This window comes from Megascapheus bottae, chromosome 17 (genome assembly GCF_031878675.1).
Source record: "Megascapheus bottae isolate mThoBot1 chromosome 17, mThoBot2.hap1, whole genome shotgun sequence".
Lineage (NCBI taxonomy): Eukaryota > Metazoa > Chordata > Mammalia > Rodentia > Geomyidae > Megascapheus > Megascapheus bottae.
The window spans coordinates 45,370,033-45,384,276 of NC_143525.1; the positions used below are offsets into that span (position 1 = coordinate 45,370,033).

The window sequence follows — 14,244 nt, forward strand, 5'->3', positions numbered from 1 at the left end:
TTGCACTTGCACAGTAGCTATTTTTAGTTGCTAGTTGGGAGGGGTACTCTGTTGTGTCATTTTGAAGAGGAATGTGTTATGAGCTTATGACTAAATAGAAAAGAGTCTCAGAGAAAAAATGTCCTTGGAATGATTGAGGATTCTAGAAAGTTAATAAAATGAGCAAACAGTGGGAAAATGTGTTGGTTGTGTAAAAATAACCAATTATAGTCATTTCTGTAAACAATTGAACATTTAAGGCCTAATTATCATGCCTAGCACAACAATTACACATATCATTAAGTATGCATCAAATTAACCTTTTGTAAGTTTTGATTACAATAGTAAAATACTCTATACCCAAGAACAGTCTTATAGTTAATTGTTCATAATACCTAAGTGTGTCATCCATAACATCAATTAAATGGGACATAGCTCCGGAGCTTTTCTCCATTGAAGCAAGACTATGTCTTCGACCTGAGATTGCAACTATGCATTTATCTTGTGACCTGTGGGATAATGTATACTTCAGGTTTTTGAAGCAAGAAAGAAGCAGGCAGCCAAAGAAATTCCGATTCGTTGCCTGTTCTGCTGAGTAGGAGCCCCTGATTTTAATTAAAAAGAAAAATCCAGGAAATGGAAACAGGAAGTTTTTTTCCCCCTTGTTGCTGTTTTTGCTTTCTTTTTGTTTTGTTTATTCATTTATCTGTCTTTGGGAGGGCAAGGAGGGAACACAGTGTGAAGAAACACCAAGAGTGAACAGATGCAGCAGTGGTCTGCATTAGACACTATGTTGAAATTGAACTATACAACTTGTGGGGGGGGACATGAGGGAAAAAGGGGGAGTGAGGAAAGGGGTGAAACTGTCCCAAAAGAAAAGTGCTCTTGGGGTGGGGAGTTTGGCCTAGTGGTAGAGTGCTTGCCTAGCATGCACTAAGACCGGGGTTCGATTCCTCCGTACCACATACATAGAAAAAAAAAAAGAAAAGTACTCTTTTCCTGACTTATGTCACAGTAACTCCACTGTATATCATCTTTATAATTCTAATGCTGAGTACTAGCCAACCTGGCCCAAACAAATTCTTTAGATAGTACTGGAGTTTGAACTCAGGGCATTGCACTTGCCAGGCAGGCTTTCTATCATTTGAGTCACACTCTCACACCAAATGTAGAATCTTTCTTGCTTTCTTTCTTCATGACCCCCAAAATAAATAAATAAATAGATTTTATTGTTATTATAAGGGTGACATACAGAGGAGTTACAGTTACATAAAGAAAGGTAAAGAGTACATTTCTTTATTTTTAATCAGTCCTGGAGCTTGAACTCAGGGCCTAAGCACTATCATTGGGCTTTTTCAAGGCTAGAGTGTTCTACCACTAGAGCCACAGTACCATTTCTAGATTTTTTCTTTGTATATGGTACAGAGTAATCAAATGTGGGTCTTCACTCTTGCTCATGAGACTTCTCTTTCTTTTTATTTTGTGGGTTATAGGGCTTGAATTCAGGACTTGGGCACTGTCGCTGAGCTCTTTTAGCTCAAGGTCAGTGCTCTACCACTTTGAGTCAGACAGAGCTCCACTTCTGGTTTTCTGGTGGTTAATTGAAGATGAGTTTCATGAACTTTCCTTCCCCGGTTGGCTTTGAACCACCATCCTTGGATCTCAGTCTCCTAAATAGCTAGTGAGCCACTGGTGACTGGCTAGATTCCGCCCCCCCCCCTTTTTTTTTTCTTCCAGTACTAGGGCTTGAACTCAAGACCTTGCACTCTTGCTTGGCTTTTTCCACTCAAGACTGGCATCCTAGCCCTTAAGCCACACCTGCCCAGCACGTCCTTCTTTTCTAAAACTGAACTGAATGTACAGATACATTCTCCCCCGCCCCCTCCAGCTTGAACTCAGGGCCTCAACACTGTCTTTGGGTTTTTCTTTAAGGTTAGTGTTATGCCACTGGAGTCACAGCACCACTTCCGGCTTTTCTATGTATGTGGTACTGAGGAATCCAACCCAGGTCTTTGTGCAAGCTAAGCAAGCACTCACTCTACAGTAGGCCAAACTCCTGGCCCCAGATCTTCTTCTTCTTTTTTTTTTTTTTGTGGGTGATGGGGCTTGAACTCTGGGCCTGGGTGCTGTCCTTCAGCTCTTCAGCTCAAGGCTACCACCCTTGAGCCAAGCCCCACTTCCCATTTTCTAGAGGTTAAAGGAGATGAGTCTCATAGTCTTTTAGTGCCCGGGGCTGGCTTTGAACCGCCATCCTCAGATCTCAGCCTCCTGAGTAGCTAGGATTACAGGTATGAGCTACCGCTCATGACCAAGATCTATTTTTTTTTTTTGTCAGTCCTGGTGCTTGAACTCAAGGCCTAAGCACTGTCTTTGGGCTTTCTCAAGGCTAGAGCCCTACCACTTGAGCCACAGCTTCTTCTGTGTATGTGGTACCGAGGAATCAAACCCTGGTCTTTATGTGTGTAGGCAAGCACTCAACCACTAGGTCACCCTCCCGGCCCAAGATCTATTTTTTAAAAGGGGGAAAAGGGAAGCAGAAGGAATAAGTGAATTGTAACACGGAATGGGCAAATTGATCAACGAGAACCATAACTATATCACAATTAAGATAAACCATGGTCTGGAATCAACGCTTTCCAGCAGTTTGATGCTAAGTCTATATCCCACGGCCTAAATTTCGACACCTGGAAAATGAGGATAATAACAGTACCTAGGCCATAAGGCAGGTTAAATGAGACCTTCTGTGTAACCTGTCTGGTACAATACCTGGCATGCAATAAACACTTGACAAGTGGCAGCTCTCGTTACAATAATCACTACCAGTAGTCGTAAGAGATGTCGGGACATACCTAGCCCTCAAGAATGACATCAGAGTGGACCACGACATCATCGCACCGCCATTGGGGCAGGTGAAAGCCCACACAGGGGATGGCTCTGTTCAAAGATGACAATGTCCACGTCCCCGAAGCATCTGAAGGACACGAACCCTCTTCATCCCTGAGGCCATTCGGTCTGGTTAATCCATGAATGGCACTGCGGGGGGGCCGGGAATGGGAAGGCGGCCGCGACTTGGTCCTGGGGCTTCGATCTCAGTCTCCTTCGTTGGCAACACAGGGGTGAGAACCGGGAACGTGAGCCAGAAATCCAGCCCGGCCCGCTCGGCCTCACCGCACCCGGGCAGGACCAGGCCGCACCAGCAGAGGGCTCCTCTGGCGACCGGCCACGCGCCACCCCGGGGAAGAGGTTAGACTTGGGGAGTCGCCAGAGGTTCGCCCTCATCCGCCCGGTCCTCGGGCGGCGGGGCTCCGAGAGCCGGCTTCCCCGCCCCGAGCTCGGGCAGGGTGGGGAGGGCCGGCGGGCGGGAACTCCGAGGCTGAGGAACGGAGCGAAGGGGCGGAGGCCGCCGTGGATCGGGAGCGCGCACGTCAAGCGGAGTCGCGCACGCAGGAGGCGCGCACGTAGAGACCCCGGGCAACGCGCTCGTGTGCGCGCGAAGGGCGATTTCTTCGTTCCGCGGTGGGACGAACGCGGGAGGTGAGGCGCCGGGCGATCGACGGGGTGGCTCACGGCGGCGGGCGGGCGCGTGCTCCCCGTGGCGGCACGGAGGGGAAGCGGGGTGGCGAGGGGCGGCGGCGGCGGCCGTCCGGCCACGCGGCGCTGTTGGGGGAGGAAGGCGCGGCCCGGCTGACCTCTTAGGCCCCGCCCCGTTCCCGGGCGGCCTGCGGTGTCCCCGCCTCAGTGCTCCGGGCTCGCGGCGCGGCGCGGCTAACCCGCGTGTCTGCGGGTGGCCGCAGACCCCTTCCGACCACCTGTTTGTAGCTCGGTTCTGGAGCCGAGGCTCGGGGGAAACGACTCGTCCAAGACCCTACAGCCAACAGGGGACGATGAACACGGGCTGCGGAACTGCAAAGCCCCCTGTCTGCCCCACGCGGGGCCCCGACCTCGCGGTCCTGGCCTTGCTTTAGACCCACGCGAGTGCAGCCAGTCCGAAGGACGTGAAGAATCTTTGTGTTTTTTTCCCTGGTCGGTCGTGGGGTCTGAACTCTGGGCCTGGGCGCTGTCCCTGAGCTCTTCAGCTCTAGGCTACCACCGCGCCCTACCCCTGGGGCCCCAGCGCCACTTCCCCTTTTCCAACGATTAATTGAAGAGTCTCTTGATCTTTAATGCGATTTCAGATCTCGGCCTCCGGAGTAGCTAGAATTATAGGCGTGAGCCACCTCGCCTGCCTCAGAATAATCTTTTATGAGAGAAAAAAAGGGGTGGGGGAGAATCTAATTGTAAAATTGGGCGCTTTTTTTTTTTTTTAAATCAGTGCTGGCTATGGTCCTTTAGGTATTTGTTTATTTATTTGCTAGTCTGGGGCCTTGAACTCAGGGCCTGAGCACTGTCCGTGGGTTTTCTCAAGGCTAGAGCTCTACCACTTGAGCCACAGCACCACTTCCAGCTTTTTTTTTTTTAAATGTATTTGGTACCGAGGCATCGAACCCGGATCTTTGTGCGCTACCAGTAGGCCAGACTCCCTTTTTTCTTTTTCTTTTTTGCCAGTCCTGGGTTTGAACTCAGGGCCTGAGCTTCCTTTACTCAAGTCTAGCACTCTACCACTTGAGTGCCACTTCCAGCTTTTTCTGTGTATGTGGTGTCGGGGAGTGGAACCCAGGGCTTCATGCATGCTAGGCAAGCACTCTGCTACTAAGCCACATTCCTAGCCCCAGCATAGCCCTTTCATTCTCCCCTCTCCCTCCCCGCCACCCCAAAGGCTGATTCTCTAGACTTAGGCCACACACCTTTGCTTTCAGATTCTTGGTGGTTGTTTGGAGATAAGTCTTATGGGGCCTAGGAATGTGGCTTAGTGGTACAGTGCTTGCCTAGCATGCACAAAGCACTGGGTTCAATTCTTCAGTACCACATAAACAGAAAAAGCCAAAATTGATACTGTGGTTCAAATAGTACAGTGCTAGTCTTGAACAAAAAGAAGCTCAGATACAATGCCCAGGCCTTGAGGACTGGCAAAAGAAGAAAAAAAAAACAAAAACCTTATGCACTTTCCTGCCTGGCCTGGGTACTGAGGAGCATTTATCAGCTTGTTGGTCCTAACCTCTGCAAGTACAGCATCTTCATGCCTCCTTTCTGTTGACAAAACAACTTGCCCAACAGCAAGATTGGAAGAATTCAAAAAGAATCCTCATACAACCAGGACCCGACATGCAAGTTCAACAAATGTTACTTTAGTACTATGGTATAATATATTAGGTTACTACTGCATATAATATTTCCTTGCTAATTTTTCCTAGAAGACCCATTTTTTTTCCCCTGAGTCTACATAGGAGATTCACCCCACCCTAAAAAAGATACGTTTATTATCGGACTTACCTTATTCTCTAAGCTAAAAATGAATGTGTGAAAAAGTCACTATGGTAAAAGTAAAATCAGTTAACCTTTTGTAGAATTAGCATTTATTTATCTATTATTTGAGGTGTGTGTGTGTGTGTGTGTGTGTGTGTGTGTGTGTGTGTGTGTGTGTTTGTCTATGTGTGTGTGATGGCATTGTGCTGATATTGGAGCTTGAACTCAGGATGCTGTCCTTTAGCTCTATAATCTGGCACTCTACCATTTGAACCAGTGCTCTACTTCCTGCTTTCCGGCAGTTAACTGGAGATAAGAGTTTCCTCAAGCTAGCTTCTAGTTTTCATCATGTGAGTTTATTTGTTTTAGCCAGTCTTGGAACTTGAACTCGAGGCTTGGATGCTATACCTGTGCTATTTTTGCTCAAGGCTAATGCTCTACCACTTGAGCCACAATACCATTTCCTTCCTCTTCTGTTTTGTGTGGTACTGAGGAGTGGAACCCAGGGCTTCATGCATGCTAGGCAAGCACTCTACCACTAGGCCAAATTCCCAGCCCCTGTATTTATTTATTATTAAAGGAATAGAGTCTTACTTTAATTTAGGCTGGCCTTGAATTCTGAACTTACTTTAGCCTCTATGAGTTGAAATTACAACTGTGCAATTCCCTCTTCCCCCCCCCCCCGCCCCCCAGTGCATACTTTCTTCCGTGTGTTCAGCATACAAATTTGTGTTCGATGAAGTTCCTGCTTTAATTTCATTTAGTCTAAAGGTGGGAGGAAAATAAACATTCAGAAGTAATCTTAAAGTATAAAATGAAAACTGCTAGGAGTGAGCTCAAAAAGAGATGCTTAGAAGGAAGGGGTACATTTCCTAGTGTAAACTATGATCTCATTTCTGCCTTCAAGAAAAGTACTTTTTTGTTCAGTGACTGAAAGAGTAGATTACTGAACCAATGTATTCTAGATAGAATTCCTTGGTTCCCAGTAAGGGAAACTCATTTAGGATCAAGTTTCCCCCCCCCCCCCCCAGTCCTGGGACTTGAACTCAGGGCCTAGGAACTCTCCTTGGGCTTTCTCAAGGCTAGTGCTCTACTCTTTTTTTTTTTTTTTTTTTGCCAGTCCTGGCCTTGAGCTCAGGGCCTGAGCACTGTCCTTGGACTTTCTCAAGGCTAGAGCTCTACCACTTGAGCCTCAGCACCATTTCCGGCTTTTTTCTATGTATGTGGGGTACCAAGGAATCGAACCTGAGTCTTCGTGCATGCTGGGCCACTAGGCCAAACTTTAACCACTAGGCCAAACTCCCGGCCCCCAGTGCTCTACTCTTGAGCCACAGCACCACTTGTGGATTTTTCTGTGTATGTGGTACCAAGGAATCAAACCCAGGATTTTGTGCATGCTAGATGAGCACTCTATCACTAGGCCACACTCCGAGCTCTGGGGTTCAAGTTTTATTGGAAAGATTTTATAAGAAATGTCTGCTTTAAGCCGAGCTTGGTGGCTCATGCCTGTAATCCTAGCTACTCAGGAGGCTGAGATCAGAGGATCAAGGTTCAAAGCCAGCCCAGGCACCAAAGGACCTGAAACTCATCTCCAATTAACCTCTAGAAAACTGTGAAGTGGTGCCTGGCTCAAGGGTAGTAGCCCAGGCCCCAGAGTTCAAGCCCCATGACCCACAGAAAAAAGAAAAAAAGGAAATGCTTGCTTTAACTTACATTAAAAGTGTAGAGGTGTGAAGTTTGTGATTGGGAGCACCACCAATACCAAAAAAGAAGAATGTCAGTATATCAAAGAAAGAAGACTGAAGAGAGAAATCATGGCAGTGAAAGCCAACAGCTGTTGGCTAGAGCTACATCGTGCTTTCTGGCTTGCGCAGTGTATTTCTAAAACCGCAGAACTCAGGAGACAAGAGGCAGGAAGGGATTCAGCTAAGAGGCCAACCTGAGCTGCATAGACCCTGATTCAACAAGAAAGCAAAAATTAGAAGAGGAAAAAACCAAAAGGTAATATGTGGCATTTGTAGACCCCCTCCCCCAAAATATGGGCTAGGCATCATGCTACATTGTATATATTTGATTTTGACATTTGATTCTGCAACAACTAGGGGAAATAGATTCTACTGTACCCATTTTTCCAGAGCAGCAATGGATTCAGAAAGGCAAACCAATTTGCTTAGCATTACAACGTGATACAGAATCTAGGCTGAATACATTTTTTTATTTTCTGTCTCTGAATATTTTTCTCATCCGTTTACCACTTCTTTTGTTCATGGAAGGTTATCAAGCCTTTGTGAATGTGTGGGCCTCTGAAATCTTGAAGAAGTTTCTGTATTGAGGAAGTCAAAGCTGCAGTGAACAGAGAATGGACTGTTTGGGTTCCTTTAGCAGTAAGTACAGTGGGAACAGGTCCTCCAGTGAATACTAATCATTCTTTTCCCTTTCCTTCCCTTTTCCCTCCTTTTTCTCTTTCCCTTTGCTCTGTCTCCTCCCGTCTTCTACCTTTCCCTTGAATCTTACTGTACAACCCAAGCAGAAATCTTCCTGCCTCTATCTCTGGAGTGCTAGGATCCATATTCTGTTTTTTGTTTTTTTCCCTGTAATTTCTTACAGGGAAGATGGCATACTACACATCTTTTGTACTTTGTCTTTCATTCTCCCACTTAATAGAATCTGCTCTAAAGATTATATTAGTTTGTAGAGATTATCAATTTTTTTTTTACTTCTGGAGATTTTAACCCAGGACCTTACACATGTAAGAGTTTTTCTACTGTGTTGTACTCTCAGCCTTTTTTTCCCCCGCAGTTCTGGGCTTGAGCTCAGGGCTTGAGTGCTGCCCTTGTTTTATTGTTTGTTGGTTTTGGGTTTTTTTTCTTTTTTTTGTGTGGGTCATGGGGCTTGAACTCTGGGGCCTGGGAACTGTTCCTGAGCACTTCAGCTCAAGGCTACTGCCCTACCCCTGGGCCTGGGAGTTGTCTGTGAGCTCATTAGTTCAAGGCTACCACCCTACCCCTTACTCTCTCCCATTCCCTCCCTTCCAACTCCATCACCTAAGTTCCCTTTCATCAGTGTCCACTGCTGCAGTTTTTCATTTTCCCCTCAAGTTCTGTACCACCTCCAAGATAGACATTTGAATACACTACACAGAAGGAAAAGAAGACAGAATAATCAAAACATAATTTTTTTTTTTAGAAAAGAAGACCTCTTGTGTAATACCTTTTTTTTTTTTTTTTAAACCAGCTCTGAGTCTTGAACTCAGAACTTGAACACTGGCTCTGAGCTTCTTTTGTCAAAGCCTAGCACTCTAGCACTCTACTACCTGAGCCATAGTACCACTTCTGTGGTGCTAACTTATTCAAAAAACAAAAAACTATGTGCTCGTTGCTTAGATTCCGCAATTATTTATATCTTGTCAGACTTTCTATTTATATATATGTTGTATTATTATGTACGCATTTTTCCTCCATGGAAAAATAAAGCTATATTTTATGAAACTTAGTTTAAAATATCTGTTTATAAATTTCTGTGCAGGGGGCTATATTTGTCTTATTGCTGTTTAAGTAATGGTTACACCATAGCAAGGAACAAAGCTGCACTAAAGGAAAAAAAGAGCATAATTTTTGTTTTGCTTATATGGAATGAGCTCATCTTGTCTCCATGCTTTTATCAACATACCTTACTGACTTATCTGTAGTTGTTTGCACATTTTCTCCTTGCATTTGTGATGATCATAAGGTGCTTTTAAAGTTAGTATATTTGTTACTGTTGTTGTTTTTTGTTCTAGATGATCCCTCGGATAAGCCACCTTGCAGAGGCTGCTCCTCCTACCTCATGGAGCCTTATATTAAGTGTGCTGAGTGTGGGCCACCTCCCTTTTTCCTTTGTTTGCAGGTAACTCACTGAGACTAGGCTTATCTTTTCTAGTCTAGTGTTATGGATATAATAATATGGAGATTGCCATAGATTGCTTCAGAGGACCAAACCTTGTTATCTATTTTTTCTAGTCAGTCTTCCCTTACATACTTTTTTTTTTTTTTTTTTTTTTTTGCCAGTCCTGGGGCTTGAACTCAGGACCTGAGCACTGTCCTTGGGCTTTCCTCAAGGCTAGTGCTCTATCACGTCAGCCACAGCACCACTTCTGGCTTTTTTCTATGTACATGGTACGGAGGACTTGAACCCAGGTCTTCGTGCATGCTAAACAAGCACTCTGCCACTAGGCCAAACTCCCAGTCCTTTTCCTTACATACTTTAAAGTATAGTATGTAAGGAAAAACAAACTAGCTGTGGCAAATTCTTAACTGTTTCACAAAGGCATCTCAATCTAATGCATAATTTTTTTTTTCAAGTAGATTCGAAGTATTGGGATTACAAGAATCAAAAATGAAAGTGTTCTATGTGATGGCATTGTTTATTTTCTTGCTGGAGTTATTTCTGTACAGATGACAAAACAAGAGGACAAGCCTGGCATAGTGTCTCACATCTGTAATCCTAGCTACTCAGGAGGCTGAGATCTGAGGATTGCCATTCAAAGCCAGCCAGAGCATTAAAGAACCACTAAAGAAGTGAGACTCTTATCTCCAGTTAATCACTAGAAAACAGGAAGTGGGGCTGTGGCTCAAGGGGTAGGGCAGAGCCTAAAGCTGAAGAGCTGAAAAGCTCAGAGACAGTGCCCAAATCTAGAGTTCAAGCCTCATGACCCACAATAAATAAACAGATAAACAAGGGGACAGACTATTTTGTGGGCTTTAATAGTAACACCAATTATAAATACTTACTGTATACCAGGCAGTATTTTGTGTATTGTACATGAATTAACCAATAAAGCATCATTATAATCCTTTGAAATGAATAAGTATCTCCATTTTATAGATGAAACTCAAGGAAAGAGCAGATAAGTAGTTTACTTAAGGTCACACAGCAAATGTCTTATTTTATCAGATCTACGACATTATCTTTTTTTGGGGGGGGGTGGTCATGGGCTTGAACTTCGGGCCTGGGTGCTATCCCTGTGCTCTTCAGCTCAAGGCCACCACCTTGAGCCATAGCACCACTTCTGGTTTTCTGGTGGTTATTTGGAGATAAGAGTTTCATGGTCCTTAGTGCTATAGTGCCTGGGCTGGCTGTGAACTTTGATTCTCAGATCTCAGCCTCCTGAGTAGCTAGGATTACAGGTGTGAGCCATCTCACCTGGCATAATATTATCCATATAAGAAATATCCCACCATGAGTTTGGATTAGATGTAGAGTACTTGTCTAGCATGCACGAAGACCCAGGTTGGATTCCTCAGTACCACATAGATAAAAAAGCTGTAAGTTGTGCTGTAGCTCAAGTGGCAGAGTGCTAGCCTAGCAGAAGAAGCCCAAAGAGAGTGCCCAGGCCCTGAGTTAAAGAAAGAGAGAAAGAAAGAAAGAAAAATATCCCAGCTTCAGAAATGTTAATGTGTGGTTGGGAGTGTGGCCTAGTGGTAGAGTGCTTGCCTAGCATGCATGATGCCCTGGGTTCGATTCCTCGGTACCGCATACACAGAAAAAGCCAGAAGTGGTACTCGGGCTGAAGTGGTAGAGCTCTAGCCTTGAGAAAGCCCAAGGACAGTGCTCAGCCCCTGAGTTCAAACCTCAGGACTGGGCCCCCCCCCCAAAAAAAAAGGTGTTATAATATAAAAGTGGCTGATGACAGTTGTGGTTTGTTACAGTTTTAGTTGTAGGAGGAATCCTGACTTTAGGAATCAGGCATGGTGACATGTATAATCCCAGCACTCAAGAGGCTGAGGCAGGAGGATCAAGAGTTCAAGTCAGGCCTCCCAGACTAGATAGCAAGGCCCTATACTATTAAAATACCCAAAAGCCAAATAAAAAATGACACAGATTGGGGCCGGGAGTTTGGCCTAGTGGTAGAGTGCTTGCCTAGCATGCACGAAGACCCAGGTTCGATTCCTCAGTACCACATACATAGAAAAGCCGGAAGTGGTACTGAGGCTCAAGTGGTAGAGCTCTAACCTTGAGAAAATTCAAGGACAGTGCTGAGGTGCTGAGTTCAAGCCCCAGGACTAGCAAAAAAAAAAAAAAAAAAAAGACACTGATTACAAGAGTAGAGCAACCTCAAACTACCTGTCTTTTAAGAAAGTATTTTAAAGGAACCTTTAATAATTTAACTTTTCTTTCCTTGCAGTGTTTCACTCGAGGATTTGAGTACAAGAAACATCAAAGTGATCATACTTATGAAATAATGGTAATAAAATTGTTGGGAATTTCAATTCATCTTTTAAAAAAGTACTACAATGGGACCAGGAGCATGGCCTAGTGGTAGCATCTTGCCCAATATACCTGAATCCCTGGGTTTGATTCCTCAGTACCACATACACACAAAAAAAATCTAAAAGTGGTGCTGTGGCTCAAGTGGTAGAGTGCCCAGGGACATGGCTCAGGCCCTGAGTTCAAGCCTTAGGCCTGGCCAAAAAACAAAAAACTACAATGGGTTATTAGTTTTATCTCCATTTAGCTTTTTTTTTCTTCTGTGTTAACCATCACCAATTAGCTTTTGTGAGGGTTTTGTGCAAGCTACAAAGGTATTTTAAGTATAAAAATAGTTTTATGTGGTATTAGAGATCGAGTCTTGTATTTTCTAGGCAAGCATTTTAAAAGTAGTTCTAAATCTATACATTTTGCTTCCAAATTTAGAAGATATTTAATGGGAATATTGTTCAAGATACTCTGACATGAATATAAGAGGCTTGCTTTTCAAGTTTGTCAGTAAACATTATAGCCAGGGTGTTGTCAGTGTGTGCAGTTAGCATTTTCATGTCATTGGTGTAGGTACTGAAGAAGTTCCCATTGGATCTCTATCTCCCTGTCTTGGGGAGACCAGTTACTTAACTGAGAGTTAAGTTAGAAAATTAACATGGAGAAGGGTCTGGGAGCTTGCAGCTTCTGTAACTTTCTGCCCCATCTTTCCTGTACAGCGCCTCTTTCTCTCTCTCTCTCTCTCTCTCTCTCTCTCTCTCTCTCTCTCTCTCGCTCTCGCTCTCGCTCTCGCTCTCTCGCTCTCTCTCGCTCTCTCTCGCCTCTCCTCTCTCTCCTCTCTCTCTTCTCTCTTCTCTCTTTCTTCTCTCTTCTCTCTCTCTTCTCTTTCCTCTCTCTCCTCTCTCTCTTCTCTCTCTGGTTCAAGGGGCTTGAACTGGGCCTGGGCGCTGTCCCTGAGCTCTTCGGCTCAAGGCTATGGCCCTACCCTGGAGTCAAGCCCCACTTCCCTTTTCTAGAGGCTATTTAGAGATAAGAGTCTCAGGTCCTTTTGTGCTTGGGCTAGCTTTGAACCTTGATCTTCAGATCTCAGCCTCCTGAGTAGATAGGATTACAGGCTAGGATTACAGGCGTGAACTACTGCTGCTGCTCAGAATTTCTCTTCTCCATATCTTCTGTGAAGAGTCCATGTGATTACACTGAACTGACCTGGATAAACTAGATTAATTTCCCTGTTTTAAGATAAGTTTATTAGTAACTTTAGTTCTATCTGTAAAGTCTCTTTACAGCAATACTCAGTTTTTATATGACTGAACAAGAATCTTGAGAAGAGGAGGAGGGGATATATTTACATTTTTTCCCCTACTATACAATTTACAATGTATTACTTCAGTCTCAATATTTGGAAATAACCAAGATGCTAGACTCCATCTTCAGAAGAAGCAGCAAGAAAAGCCAGACTGAAAGGCCCTGAGGAGTTCAAACCCCAGTATCACCAAAAAAAAAAAAAGAAAAGAACATCTCTGAGCCTGATATTTTTTGTATCGTCCTTTTAAAATGAATTTCTGGGATTATAAAACTGCTTCAGATTCTAGACTATAATGAATCAAACTATAGCTACTTAGTAAGATCTTGGGAGCTAACTGGCAAGTCCTATTTATTTCAAAACACCTTCAGTCTCTTTTTCTACTTACTAATTATAAGATTTGAATTAAAACAAAACAAAAAACCTCTTTGCTGGGTGCTGTGGCTCATGCCTTTAGCTACTGAGGAGGTGGAGAGCTCAGGATTGCGTTCAAAACCGTCGAGGCATTAAAGATTTGAGAGACTCTTGGGACAGGGTGTTTGGCCTAGTGGTAGAGTGCTTGCCTAGCATCTACGAAAACCCAGAGTTTGATTCCTTGCTACCACATACATAGAGAAAAGCCAGAAGTGGTGCTGTGGCTCAAGTGGTAAAACTCTAGCCTTGAGAAAACCCAAGGACAGCATTTACGCCCTGAGCCCAAGCCCAGGACTGGCAAAAAAAATGCTCAGAGCTAAAATACAGACTTTTCTTTATGCTTATTAATTTTGTTTTTCATGGAGCTTGAACTCAGGGCCAGGGGACTATCTCTGAGATCTTTTGTTCAAGGCTAGCACTCTACCACTTTGAACCACAGCCTTACTTAGGGTGGTTTCTCTTGGTTCCTTGGAGATGAGTCTCATATACTTTCTTGCTGGAGCTGGCTTTGAACCACCATTTTCAGATCTCAGTCTCCTGAGTAGCTACAACTATAGGCATGAGCCACCCGTGACCAGCTACTTTTTTAAATTCGTTTTTGGTCAGTAGTGGGACATGAACTTTGGGCCTGGGCACTGTCCCTGAGCTCTTCAGCTCAAGGCTACTGCCCTGCCCCTTGAGCAACTGATCCACTTCCCTTTTTCTGGTAGTTAATTGAAGGTAAGAGTCTCATGGATCTTAGTGCCCTGGCTAGCTTTGATTGGTGTTTCTCAGATCTCAGCCTCCTGAGTAGCTAGGATTATAGGTGTGAGCCACCGTGCCCAGCTGACCAGCTACTTTTATTTTCCTTTTGTGCTAGGGCTTGAACCCTGTGCCTCATCTGTGCTATCTATCTATCACCAAATACATCATCAGTCTCTAGTTATATTTACTTAAAATGGTAAAATAAGTCAGGCACCATATTTCTAGCT

At 44.4% G+C, this 14,244-nt stretch overlaps 2 protein-coding genes across 5 annotated transcripts in view; one reads left to right on the forward strand and one right to left on the reverse strand.

Moving 5' to 3' along the window:
• Acaca (acetyl-CoA carboxylase alpha) overlaps positions 1 to 3,104 on the reverse strand; it is a 251,719-nt gene extending 248,615 nt beyond the window's left edge. For both annotated transcript variants that reach the window (XM_090351204.1, XM_090351203.1), the window contains exon 1: positions 2,829 to 3,104. In XM_090351204.1, coding sequence (XP_090207330.1) covers positions 2,829 to 2,869 — 41 coding nt within the window. In that variant the 5' untranslated portion in view covers positions 2,870 to 3,104. The remainder of the gene's footprint in view (positions 1 to 2,828) is intronic.
• A 234-nt stretch (positions 3,105 to 3,338) lies between these two features.
• Tada2a (transcriptional adaptor 2A) overlaps positions 3,339 to 14,244 on the forward strand; it is a 49,373-nt gene continuing 38,467 nt past the window's right edge. Inside the window, exons 1-4 of one of the 3 annotated variants that reach the window (XM_090351207.1) lie at positions 3,339 to 3,513; positions 7,596 to 7,706; positions 9,101 to 9,207; positions 11,486 to 11,545. In XM_090351207.1, the coding sequence (XP_090207333.1) occupies positions 7,682 to 7,706; positions 9,101 to 9,207; positions 11,486 to 11,545 (192 nt within the window). In that variant the 5' untranslated portion in view covers positions 3,339 to 3,513; positions 7,596 to 7,681. Of the gene's footprint in view, positions 3,514 to 6,605; positions 7,324 to 7,595; positions 7,707 to 9,100; positions 9,208 to 10,495; positions 11,546 to 14,244 lie in introns of those variants that run through there. The other 2 variants (XM_090351208.1, XM_090351209.1) reach the window with 2 other exon arrangements.